This window comes from Halichoeres trimaculatus, unplaced genomic scaffold, assembly GCF_033239565.1.
Source record: "Halichoeres trimaculatus isolate MK-OKI-2021-1 unplaced genomic scaffold, fHalTri1.1 fHalTri1_scaffold_21, whole genome shotgun sequence".
Lineage (NCBI taxonomy): Eukaryota > Metazoa > Chordata > Actinopteri > Labriformes > Labridae > Halichoeres > Halichoeres trimaculatus.
This window is the reverse complement of record NW_027437199.1, coordinates 19,949,079-19,961,757: the sequence shown is the minus strand read 5'-3', so window position 1 is coordinate 19,961,757 and position 12,679 is coordinate 19,949,079. Positions and strand designations below refer to the sequence as shown.

Sequence of the window (12,679 nt, the reverse complement as noted above, 5' to 3'; positions counted from 1 at the left end):
CAAACAAATCAAATTCTTTTGAAGATAAAAGAAAAAATAAGGTTAGATCCTGAGAAGACTGAACATTTGATTTAACCGTTACTTTTTTAGGGTCATAAACTTGTCTTCATAAAGATAATCTAATGTGCACAAATTAAGGATCTCTTGTGGGAAGAAGTAACCTCTAGTCTTTAAACATGAGGGAAGTTTACAGACTGTCTGTATAAGTCTTTTCTTCATCAGCTCACATTGTACAGGACTGAATTTTACTGAACTTAAAATCAGTAAAAAAAAAAAAAAAAAAAAAGATAATAATTTTAATTCATTTCATGATATTTATTTATTTTTAACTATTTTTATTTATAATTATTTTTTAATATTATTTTAAGTAATTTCATTTCAATTCAACTGATCCTTTCCTTTAATTGGCTGATTTTATACGATTCATTAGATTTTATCAAGTTGTTCTTACTCCTGATTTATTTTTTCTTTGAAGGACTTTATTTGACTCTTTTCACATATTTCTATTATTTTTTGTCACCGTTCTTTCATGAAAGCACTTTGGGCTGAATATTTGTATGTGCTAAAGGTGCTCTACAAATAACTATGAGTTTGAGTTTCAAAGATTCCAACACAGCGTCTGCTTTAAACCAAACACATGAGTCTATTCTGCTTTGGTTTGGACCCACCTAAGGGATCTTCAACATTTTATGGCTCAGTTAAAGGGTTTGACATAAGTCCAGCAGCTCTACTGACCACACTGCTCTTGTGACTGAGGCTGTACATGGCACAATGAGTAGAAATGAAACCATGCCCTCCATCCACAGTCAGAGAGGAGAGGAGGAGAAAACAGATTTGTAAATGAGCAGAGAGAAAGTAACATGCAGGGATGACAGGATGTGTGTGTCCATGTGTGTATGTGTGTTGTGTTTGAAGTGTCTCTGACTGAACTTGCCTTTTGTCCCGACCCTAATAAAGCTCTTCTTGTGTGCTGTTGTTCTGAGGGAACAATCAAACTTGTGTTACCCTGCATCACATTTCCTCCGCAGAGTCCCACCCACACACACACAAAACCTATTTGTCTATCCATCTCACTGCCTTCCACTCCCCCACACACAGACGTTGATGCACAGTGTTGTAACATTATTGGTAGCTGGAGTCCAGAATACTGCTGTAGCATAAAAACATCTGGACAGCACGGGAATCTCACACACACTCACACACAGTGCAGGGGTCATGAATGCAACTCCCTTCCCCAATGTTTCCATCAACTAGCATCACCAGCTTCATTAATTCTCTGGCACATGTGTGTGTACTGGCACATGCTCACACATCTGTAACACATGAGTGGACAGGGACAGGCTGTAACTCAGGGGATGTCAGTGGGCGGAAAGAAGAAGAGCCCAAAAACCTGCTGCTTGACTGGAAACGCTTGGACCAAATCTGTCCTCGGGAGATAAATGTTGCACAACAGTCTCCCAGTGGTGTCAAATACCTCTTTTTGTGACTTCTAAAGAAAACGGCTACAGCTAGGAGGATGGAGATGTGTGTCAAGTATCTTAAGGCCTTTTTCTCTTACTTTTATGCCTTAAATCTTGAAAAAATAGCTTTTGCCATTTATGGCCACTATTCAGAGTAAAGTGTTTCTTATCTCAAAATTCTTTGTTCCTCTTACATTACCTTTTCTGGCGATTTGTAGCCATTTTTGTTGGCACAAAGGTAACTATGACTCCAGTGGTGGTTGACTACATTAGTGGATTTTTTTAAATCTGTCACACACAGCCAAGCTTGCTAAAATAAACTATGCTAATTGAAGTAGCTGCAAGCTGTAGCTTCAGCGCTGCTCTGGAGAAATGAAAGTTATTACAGGCTTCTCTTGAAACTTGGTCACTCCCTTCACTTTTTTATCTACACTGTGCATATTTCTGTTCAGTTTCATAAAGCATGATCTGAGATTAATAGTTTCCATATGGTGCATTTCTGAGCAAGATAACAGCATAAAAAACATTCCTTCAGGACACATTAGCCCTGCTCATACTCCAGCTGTGAGTTATTACTTCTCTTCTTATGTCACTGTTGTTACTGTGTCACATTTCTAGTCCTCGTCTGATAAATATCAGCTACAGTACGTAACAATCTGTGATGTTCTGTTTCCTCTGCTCCACAAAGTCTCAGGAGAGGCATTTCCGCCCTGTCCACCCACAGCACCATTAGAAACATAGCACAGGATATCGTCACTGTGCTGTTTAAACTCAGTGTACAAGGTCTGAGGCCTGCAGGAGGCTCTAAGACCAAGAGATGAAATAAAAGGAAAAAGACCTTTAACTACTGGTCTTACTAATTTATGTTTGAATGACACAAGTGTTGATCAAAGTATAGATGCTACGCATGGGCAAAAGGAAAAGATTTTGCAGCTACAATAAGCAATGAGTTGAGCAGCAGAAGCAGCTGGAGAAAAGCCTTTTGCACGTCATGTCATCAGGTGTTTTCAAGGTGAACATGACCTAACACAACACAACACAACACAACACACTGCTGCAGGGATGCACAGAAGGCCGTGCTAGCAGAAGCCACAAGAAATTGTGGAGCATTTTCTGTCACTGTTAACTGCTAAAAGATGTCAGAAGTGATGAGAAATATCCATTTTGTCATGCCTTTTATGGCTTTTCAGTGGCTTTTATTCTTTTTTAAAATTTTTACAATATTTTAATTTTATTTATTTCACCAATCATTTTAGGATTATTACAGTGGAGTACCACAAATAGTTGATTTTCTCTTAATTTCGTTTTTTTCCTCTTTTACTTTTTCTTTTTCGCTTGCTCTCTCTCTCTCTCTTTTTAATTTGTATATTTATTTATTTATTTCTTAAGGCCCTTATCTTGTGGTAAAAAATCCCAAAAGAGGAATGAGGACACTGGTTTGATTTTATTTTTTTTATATGAATATAATCAATGGACCTTTAACTGCTAAAGACACTCTGTCTTGTTTGTTTTTATAGAATTTAGGAGTGTTGTGGGAGGGGTGGAAGGGGTGTTATATTCTTTGTTATAAATAACGAGATAAGGACTTTTGTACTGTACAATATGGCAACATAAAATTAATGTCTGTACAATGTGTTATGTACAATGAAGTCATTAGAGACATTGATTAAAAACATAATAATAAGGCCCCTGATTTCGGGTGAGAAGAACTGATCTATTATGTATGCATATGTATATTATTATTACTATTATTATTTTATGGATACATTTCATGGTGAGAAATGTGCTCATTACCTGAGATGGAACTTCATTTTTAGTTCCTGTGATTTCTCCTTATTTGCCTCTTTTTTCCCCTCTATCACTTTTAGTTTAACCCGGTTTTTGGTTTGTTATACTAACAAAAACAGTTAGCTATGCTATCTATTACTCTGCTCTTTTGTGGGAAAAAAATATAATAAAAACATCAAGTTAAATTGTCACAGAACAGGAAACTGTTGGTCACAATTTATTTACTTTCTGTGTAAAGTGTTCTAAAACTATTATGACATGGACGTCAATTACACAGGTTTAGTAAACCTAAAGATAAAATACATCATCATCATCATGCATCATACCTGTTCTTATTTGTTCCTGAAAAAAAGCTGGCAATCAGTATGCTGCCATTACCAACACCAATCTTGTTTGCTAAGCCCCTTAATAGAAGTTTTTAGCTTTTTTAAATGATTTAATTAAATGAGATATCTTTTTTCGAAGTAAGCACGTTCATATTTATAAAATTAAATTAATTTTGATTTATTCACGAACGTAAAAGGGCTTTATTACGCTAATAGTTATCAATATTGACTTTATCAACGCACACAGGTATGGCCATGGTAAGTGGTTTAAATGTTGTCTGCCCCTTTAAGAGATGTCACATGGTAGTCACGTGACGCGGAAATAGCGTGAATTGTTGTTTTGTTTACATCAACAGTTTCGGTTTGTGAAGCGCGTGGTGCAGCCTCGGTGAGTAAATGAGAGAGAAAAGAGATTATCTGATAATACTAACTCACAATAAATTCATATGTACTCTCCAGTTTTTAGATACGCGTTGTTTTCTTTGTTACAGCGCGGAGTCAAGGTGGGATACATTAGCATTACTCTCTATTACTGTAAGCACTTGGCTTATTTTGCACGTTTTGCTGTAAATAAGCAGATTTGAATACATAAGTTTGTATGTTTAACCGTTAGCTGTGCTGATACTCTGGCTGCATTTAACAGTTTTTATTTTGGCCTCTTTTAGCGTCAGAAACAAGAGAAACTCTGCAGTATCTATCTGAAAATGAAGGAGGACAGTGATGAAACTAACGTTCCTGAGTGCTTCATATCAGATCATGAAGGTTTTCTTGGCAGCATCAAAAACTTCATCAAAGACTTTGTGGTGACTGAGATTGACATTAACGGACAGTATGTGAACACAGCAGCAGAAACACAGACTTCAGCCTGTGCTTCATCCCATAAACACAGTGAAACCACTGCAGACAGTTTGGAGAACAGTCACCAGTCAGCCTCACAGGAAACTGGAGATTCAGCTGACTGTGGTGCAGATGCCACCATTCCCAGTCCATGCAGCTTTGATCTTAGTGTGATTCTGGGCCAGGCTGTCAGCGAGGAGCTCGAGCAGTTTGTGTTGACTCTGAAGGATGAAAACACATCCAAACAGGAGCTTTCTCTGGGACACTTCTCAGACAAACACCACAGAGCCAATGTACACAGAGCGGTTAGACACCGCTTCCCTTTCCTCATGACTGTCACCATCCAGCCTGAGATCAGGGTGAGAGAAGACCCGGACTACAGGGAGCTCTCCCAGCTGGTCTCAGAGGACGAGGCAGAGGACTTCTTCAGGTTCATAGACGCCAAAGTGAGAGGGTCATCGTATACTTTTGGACCTGATGACAACAAGGAGCACAGGACGGCAGTGCACCACTTTTTGAGCAGACGGTTCGGGAAACTGGTGGAGACGAAGAGCTTTGTTGACCAGGCAAAAACGGCCATCACGGTGAGGCTGAGGGAGCAAGGGAGGCCGAAGAAGAGGAATGCAGAGGAGAGAAAGGAGGAAGAAGTTTACACAGGTAAGAGGTTTCACGGATCTTAACAAAAACATAGCTCAGCTAAATATTTCCCACAGCCAAAGCTGAAAACTCAAACAGTTTTAACCCCAGTAATGTGCTCTCCTTTGCAGCTTTCGTTCTGTGTAAGGAGAACCTGGAGACTCTGGAGGCCATCAGCTACATGGCTGCAGCTCTCGGGGTCCTGCCGTCAGATTTCACCTACGCTGGGATCAAAGACAAAAGAGCCATCACGTACCAGTCCATGGTGGTCAAGAAGGTCTCACCTCAGCGGTACTTCTGTGGTTCTTTTTTGGGTTATAGATGCAACTTTTCATTAAAAAAATAGGGTGAAAGCAAGTTAAGTAATTAAAGATGAGGTTTCTTGTGTTTGTACCATCTCTAGGTTGAGAGAGAAGTCATCAGAGTTTGAGAGCAGAGGCATGCGTGTGTCTCAGATCCTCCCCGTCAGTGAACCTCTCAGGCTCGGGCGGCTGCAGGGGAACCACTTCGACCTGGTGGTGCGAGACCTGAGACCCCATGGGTTCAGTGACACACACTCCTCAAGCAAAAACTCACACAGTCAGCTGACAACGCTTGTTAAGGAAGCAGTGGAGAATGTTAAGGTAACTTTTGTTAACATACACCAAAAGTTACTGTGAAATATGTTTTTTTAATGTTACCAAGCTAACTCAAGATGACAGCTCTTTACAAAGTCAAAGACAGAATGCATCACAACTTTTGATTCACAAAATTGTTTATCATTTATGTCAAACACTCTCCACAACTTCTTTATTTGTTGACTTTTGCAGGCTAGAGGTTTTGTGAACTACTACGGCCCCCAGAGGTTTGGAACAGTGCAGAGTGTTCAGTCTGACCGTGTTGGGCTGGCTTTACTCAAAGAGGACGTGGTGAGTGAAAGAGATGATGATTATTATTCACACTATCTGAAATTACAGCTTTGTTTTTGAAGCAGGGTCTTAGAGACTGAACACTGTGGTGTTTGCTTTTTGTCGTGGTTTAGGTGGGTGCTGTGCGCCTCTTCTTCACTCCAGAGGAAGGTGATGATCCTCAGAGCCAGGCCAAGAGACATTTTTTACAAACAGGTGAGAGCAGCATCGACAAGGAGCCCAAACTACTCATGGAGCAAATCTGTGCTAAAACTGTTCTTGTGATGTTGCATTTACTACTTTTTACTGTACTAGATAACGCTAAGGAGAGTTTAGCGTTGATGCCGTCGTCAAAAGCACGGGAACGGCTGATGCTCCGTGCCCTAAACCGATACGGCACAGGTCCTGATGGCTGTGCCCAGGCCTGGCTCAGCCTGCCCCACAGCACCCGAGTCTTCTACCCGCACGCCTACTGCAGCAGGTCAGTACATGGCAAAACCTTCAAACATTTCCACTTACTTAAAATGTGTTCTATTTCCTTATTAAGTAGGGGTTGGTGAAAATATTGATGAATCAATGCATCAAAATATTGCCTCACCCAATTCAATATCCATTCAGCAAATCCTCTGAATCAATTCATTTCCTGGCAAATGGGGGGAGTGTGCATTTATTCCCATTGTGTGAACGAGGGCCACAAGAGACCAAATAACAAAAAAATTGTCAGCCAGAGCAGCAGCAGAAGCATAAAGCCAGATCCTTCAGCTTTAAAGTCTGATGTTTGGGTGGTTTTATTGCTCCAAAAGGTGAGGTGACATACCACATATGTTCACATGAGGCATGAAAATTGATACTCGAAACATTTAAATCAATATAGAATCGAATCTATATTGAATCGACATTGCAACCTAGAGAATCAAAATCAAATCGAATTGTGAGGTTCTTCGCAATACCCAGCCCTATTATTAAAATTCTTTTATACAAGTCTTTGATTGAGAAAACAGAGTTTCTCAGAGTTATGCTGATCTGTTTGTTGGTCAGGGTCTGGAACGAGGCGGTGGCTCACAGGTTGACAAGTCTGGGACACAGAGTGCGGAGAGGAGACCTGGTGTGGAGGCAGGAAGAGTCAAAGAACCCAGAGTGCACGGGAGACTTACCACAGGTAAAAGAGGAGATAAAACACAGATGAGTGATATGTGTTCCAATGCTCTATCTATTTTTATCAACTGTTTCTAAGGATGATTTTTTAGAATCTGAAACACAAATTCCATAGTTTGAACAAGGTCAAACTGAAATGCTGTTTTGTAAACCAATCAATGTAAAAATCAAAGAAGGTGCTAAAACTCAGTAAATAAGTATTAACCCTTTATGATCTGCTATACCAAGTCTGCCACAGCACATCCTTACATTTTCACATACTGTAGTGTCATCTTTTTGCATAAGACTTTTTCTATATAAAACAACCCTTATATCCCAAACTTTAGTAAAATATTAAGACTTGTGTTCAGACTAACTCAATAAAATGTTCAAATAAAACATCAAGAAATGTTGATTTTACACATATTTTTCTAACCCTGGAAATGTCATGGCTGTATTACTCATAAATGTAACATGGATACAATGTAGGAAGCCATGTTAAAAAGCACGGTGTGAATAGTGATTTTTTTGTTGTTTACCCTATCAACTGGATATCTGCAAACACATTAGTTGAAGGAAACAGCGCTCTGGGATGTGATGAAAACCCAGTGTGAAAGTGTAGCTCCCCAGATTTTAAATGCAAGAAGAATGATCGATCTTTCTGATCTGGATTCAAATCTACCACCAATCGAAACTCAGTTTGTTCCATGCTGGGCTCTTTAGGGTTAAAGGCCTTTGAATATACTTCCAAGTGTTTGCTTTGTTACATCTAGGTTATGTATCTTTGTCAGACACTGTGAAATTATAATAATAACTTCATGTCAGTCAGGGATGAGAAAATAAAAAAAAACAAACACATTCAAACATAGGTCAAAATTTACAATCCTTCCTTCCCCAGGATCTTTTTAAGAACATAACATAAAACAGTTAAAAGGAAGAAGATCTGCATGGTTTTGTACTTTTTTTATGATAATATAACCTAAATACATAGTATTTCTATTTACAGTTACTAAAATCAGTTGGTACTTCATTCTCCTCTGGTGTAAAATTAAAGAAACAAAACTTCTTTATAATATGATTACAAAGAGTTATGTGAAGGAAGGACAAGGATGTAACTGACAAATATATTGTTATTATCAATATTGGTAATGGATAAGACCCTGATTTTGCCCCAGACCATAACTACAATTTCATATTTCATGACTCATCACCTTCTTCTTAACCTCATGTAGAGGGTCGAAAAGGATGCAGGTCAGCACAAGGAACGATCATCAGTATAATCTTGTATTTCATATTTGTCATGTCATTTTTCTCCAGATCCACGTGGTGACAGAGCAAGAGGAGCAGGAGGAAGTGTTCTCGCTGAGACAGGTTTGTAGTTTAAAGGAATTCTTCTATTTCTGAATCCTTCTCTTCTTCATTGTCCTCTTTTCACCTTTTCTCTTTTAGGTTTTGCTCCCCATGCCAGGAAACACAGTGAAGTATCCCGAGAACTCCACAGGGACCTGGTTCAAAGAAAGACTGTCCAGAGATGGGCTGAATAATTGTCGCTTCAGAGTTGGAAGCCTCAAACTGAATCTGCCTGGGTGCTACCGCCCCCTGCTGGCTACTCCACATAACCTGCGCTACCAGCTGAGTCCAGCAGGAGGAGGAAGAGGAGAAGAAATGGAGGGCAGTAGTCAGGGCGACGGGCAGCTGAATGGAGCCTCAGAGGGGAAACAGGACCCCCTTACTCTGACGCTGAACTTTGATCTGGACTCCTCGTGCTACGCCACCATCTGCCTCAGAGAGATCATGAAGTGTGACCCCTAAAGAGCTGCCTGACACTTTTCCATGTGTTTAGTTTAGTAACACTTTTTTAAACCTCCATAATATCAGGAACTTTGTTTTGGTGTTGAGATAAAGAACAAATGTGCTGTTGGTAAATGTGAAGAAATTTGGTGTGAAACCATGAGAACAGCTCCTGTGTTTCACACCATGAATAAAACTGATTTCACCAAACAGTATTTGGATTTTTACTCAAAGGAAAAAACACTAGAGGGAGAAGATGGCCTTAGGGGCAGCCAGCGCTCACTGTGAGCACATCTGACATCCTCCCTTCTGAAACAACCTCTCTGTGGATGGCAGGGCACTCTCTGATCCAGAGTATTATCATAAGTTTTACTATCTTGAAACAAAAATAGGCTGTTTATGGATTTAGAAAAGAGTCATTTGGATCTTTGAGCATCTTTAGCATTGTGTACTAACCAATCCTACATACAGAAAGATTGAAAACACAAACTGTACCGTTCTTAACCGTTTGACCTGTGAAGGTCAAAACCTTGCATGAAAACCTCTCCAGCTCAACAGTCAGTCTTCAAAAACAGGCAGTTTATTATATTCCTGCAAGTGTTTAAATAGTGTATTACACTATTCACCACTAGATGGTGACAACATACAAGCAGAAACACCTTCCTCTGCAAAGTTTGTTTCCCAAAGGTCCCCTATTCTGCTCCTTTTCTGCAGTTTAATTTGGATCATTGATGTCTTCATGAAATGGTAGTAACATGTTTTGGTCCAAAAAGCCAATAAATCAAGCACAGCAGCATTGTTTCCAGGCTCTCATAGCCCCTCTGTTCAGAACGGTCTGATTTAGTGGGCGTGACCTTCATATGTAAATGAGCCACCGCTGATACCGCCTCGCTCTTCAGTGTCACTGAGAGCGGCACCACAAGCTCCGAGTGCACAATGTTTAGAAAACAGCGAGGCTCGTTTACTGTAACATTACAGGCTAAAACAACAGGCTAACCGCAGCTACAGTTAGCATCCTGAAGCTAACACAGAGACAGGGGGGACACTGAGGAAAAGCTCTTACATCTGCTCCACAGCACACAGCATTTAAAATACTCACATTTCCAGGGTCCCAGGTTTGTTGGTGGATGGTTGGTGATGTGCCTGGATTCAGGACCAGTCTATTCGCTAGCCCTCTGTTGTACTGTCCAAAGTTGGAAAAGCAGTCGGCCGTGAAGTGACTAGCACACACATGCACAGTTTTACTGAGTGTAGCTGGCACATTTCCCTCATAAATGAACGCCCTGATGTTTGGGCAAGATTATCTTCTAGTGTGAGCGGTTGACAGATAAATCTTTAGCCCCACGATCGTCTCACAGACTCGTTGGAGCCGCCCTGATAATTTTCAAACATGTTTGATATTTATCTGGATGATTACAACATTCATTTTCACTGAGGATGACAACAGCCAAGAGATAGAGAGAGAGAGAGCCCCCTTACACGAGACCAGACAAAAGACAACAGACGCAGGCTCAAATTGCAACTGAAAGGCTCCGCCCACTCGAGCCAGTTCAACAATGCCTTTAAAAATAACACATAACCACGCCCTTTTCGTACAGTAGCAAACTGTTGTTTTATCAGTGATTGGTGTGAGATCATGCCATTATTGGCTGATATAGCAACAGTTTCACCTCTGTCCCTCTGTGTGCGCGTTATGGATGAAAGGCACCGCTGCAGACAGCTCTGCTTCTCTCTCCTCCTGTCCCACCAGTGCGCTAAAAACCTCAGATCAAACACCTGAGAAAATGTGGTGCATCACTCTCTCTAGTCAGATAATCTTGGTGAAATCCTGTCCTGTGTGCTGGTCAGTATTTTCAAATCTTGTTGTTAGAGCGTGCTTAAGATTTAAGAGAAGATGATCTGTGCAGATTCTCCTTATGTGTGAGATACAACCAGATTTCAGAATCTTTTAAGATTTTTAAAATCCTGTAGTGTGAGCCAGGCTTTAGTCTTGTCTTCTTCCGAGATGGGAAGCTTGTGCATGGAACCATGTGGTTGTTTACAGCCAAAAACAGCCACACTAGCTGCTGGAGAGTTTTCTCTCCAGATGCGGGGAGAGGATATTACACTAAGATTATTTTCCGCAGTAGCCAAATATAATAGAAATATTCATTGCACGTCATTTTTGAATAAATAAACCATATATTTACGCGGAACTTATGCTGTTTGAGAATTACAAGGTCCAGTGAATGCATCACGCATGATATGTAGTGGCTAACGCCTATGTTGTTTGACAGTTTTTAATGTTGTTTCATTTTATCAGTAATCATTAATCATATTATCAGCCATTCCTTTTGTTTGAAACCCAATGCACAATGGTATGTATTGCTCATATAGTGAGCATCGCTAATACACTACTTTTCAAAGTGGGATACATTAAGTAGACTATATAGTGAAGAGCATGCTCACTGAGATTTGGAACAACACTACCAAAGAGCAGTGTAGTAGTGGTTTTAGACACAGCTTATGTAGGTGAGCTCTGATCCTAATTCTTTGAATTACCATACCATAATTTGAGACACAGCGCCCACTGCTGGTGAGATATAATAAGCATGAACGCGAACATCCGTGACAGCTAACCCTTTTCTCCCCTACAGAGGTGAAAAGAAAAAAAAAGCACATACAGCTCATTTTCACTACTGTAGGGGGCACAAGGTTCTGCATGTTTCTAAGGACACTTCAGGTATGTTTAAATACAACTGGCATCTCCTAAAAACAGGGTTAGGGGCATATGTTTTTGTCCCCCAAGAGAGTACTTTTAGATTGTTTTTTCCAACCAGGAGGGCACTTAAGTGCATGTTTTTCAACAACTTTGTTACCACCCCCCATACAAACCACCACTCAGGTAGCCACTGGAAGAATATTTTAAACAGATTAATCAAAACACTGAGTGAAAACAGGATCCTCTGAGTCTAAACTGTCAGTAAAACCGTCATCACTAATCAGTATGTGTTTCGAAAGCTGTCAAATCTTTCGACGCCCAGAAAAGATTCAAATATGAAACTTATTTTCCATCCTGTCAGACTTCACCTCCAGTAATCTATTGTTTGATTAAACTTATCTGCAATGCCATGAATGTTCCATGTCACCTTTCCACCACATTAGCATTAGCCCTGTTAGCATTATATTCAGATCCATGTTCCATAGGAAACACTTGCACCACATGACCCAAAGGCTAATGAGTATCACCGATCCAATCTATATGAGAATCTATAGAGTAAAAAAAAAATCATCTGAGTTCAAAAATCGACATCCAGCAGCAGAAGAGGACCATCATGGAAACTCAGCGAAGCATAAAAACTTTATACAATTCTGCTACTTTCAATCTGTATTCAAATTAAGACAGCACTGCCTGTTTCTGTTATACATGTTGATGAGTTTGTTCAAAGAGAGCATGATATCAAACTCCCCTCATAAATAATTCAAGTTAGAAACACCTCTGGGCTGTTTTTGATACCTGTAAGAATAAGAAATGTGAAAAATGGACTGTCGATCAGCGTGTTTTGGTTGGCGCTGTGCTCCACGGCTCTGACACGCAGCCTGTCACAGAGCTGTGTGATGAAGTACCTGCCTGAGAGCTAAACGCTCCGTCACAGAGACACATTAGCTGTAATGAGTTTCTTTACCGTTTAAGGGTTTAGTTACAGGATGACACACTATCCACTGGAAAGAAGAGTGTATAATTGAAATCCCTGCAGTAGCTCTTACAGATTTAATCCTGTGCTGCATGTTGACAGTTTTAAGGCTTCGTGCCTCGGGCCTCAGAGTTAATCCTGACAGA

General features: G+C 40.2%; 1 protein-coding gene across 3 annotated transcripts; it reads left to right on the top strand.

The window, feature by feature from the left end:
• Positions 1-2,436: 2,436 nt before the first annotated feature.
• On the top strand, positions 2,437-9,156 carry pus7l (pseudouridine synthase 7 like). Of its 3 annotated transcripts, XM_074697717.1 has the most exons (11): positions 2,437-2,472; positions 4,034-4,108; positions 4,240-5,068; positions 5,179-5,338; positions 5,451-5,670; positions 5,857-5,955; positions 6,069-6,150; positions 6,250-6,415; positions 6,973-7,093; positions 8,386-8,439; positions 8,518-9,152. In XM_074697717.1, exons 1-11 carry the CDS (start codon positions 2,452-2,454, stop codon positions 8,878-8,880), a joined length of 2,190 nt encoding a protein of 729 aa, XP_074553818.1. In that variant the 5' UTR covers positions 2,437-2,451; the 3' UTR covers positions 8,881-9,152. The 3 variants fall into 3 exon arrangements, with proteins under 3 accessions (XP_074553818.1, XP_074553820.1, XP_074553819.1); XM_074697719.1 differs by lacking the exon at positions 2,437-2,472 and adding an exon at positions 3,883-3,962 and having other exon boundaries at positions 4,066-4,108; positions 6,069-6,415; positions 8,518-9,156; XM_074697718.1 differs by lacking the exons at positions 2,437-2,472; positions 4,034-4,108 and adding an exon at positions 3,886-3,962 and having other exon boundaries at positions 6,069-6,415; positions 8,518-9,155.
• Positions 9,157-12,679: the final 3,523 nt, after the last annotated feature.

What these genes read in the sequence shown, in the direction of transcription:
- pus7l (XM_074697717.1), top strand. Translation starts at nt 2,452, where the DNA reads ATGTCATCAGGTGTTTTCAAG. An exon ending in TGTCATCAGGTGTTTTCAAG is followed by an intron (nt 2,473 to 4,033) that starts GTGAACATGACC and finishes TGTACTCTCCAG; the next exon opens with TTTTTAGATACGCGTTGTTT. An exon ending in GGAGGAAGAAGTTTACACAG is followed by an intron (nt 5,069 to 5,178) that starts GTAAGAGGTTTC and finishes TCTCCTTTGCAG; the next exon opens with CTTTCGTTCTGTGTAAGGAG.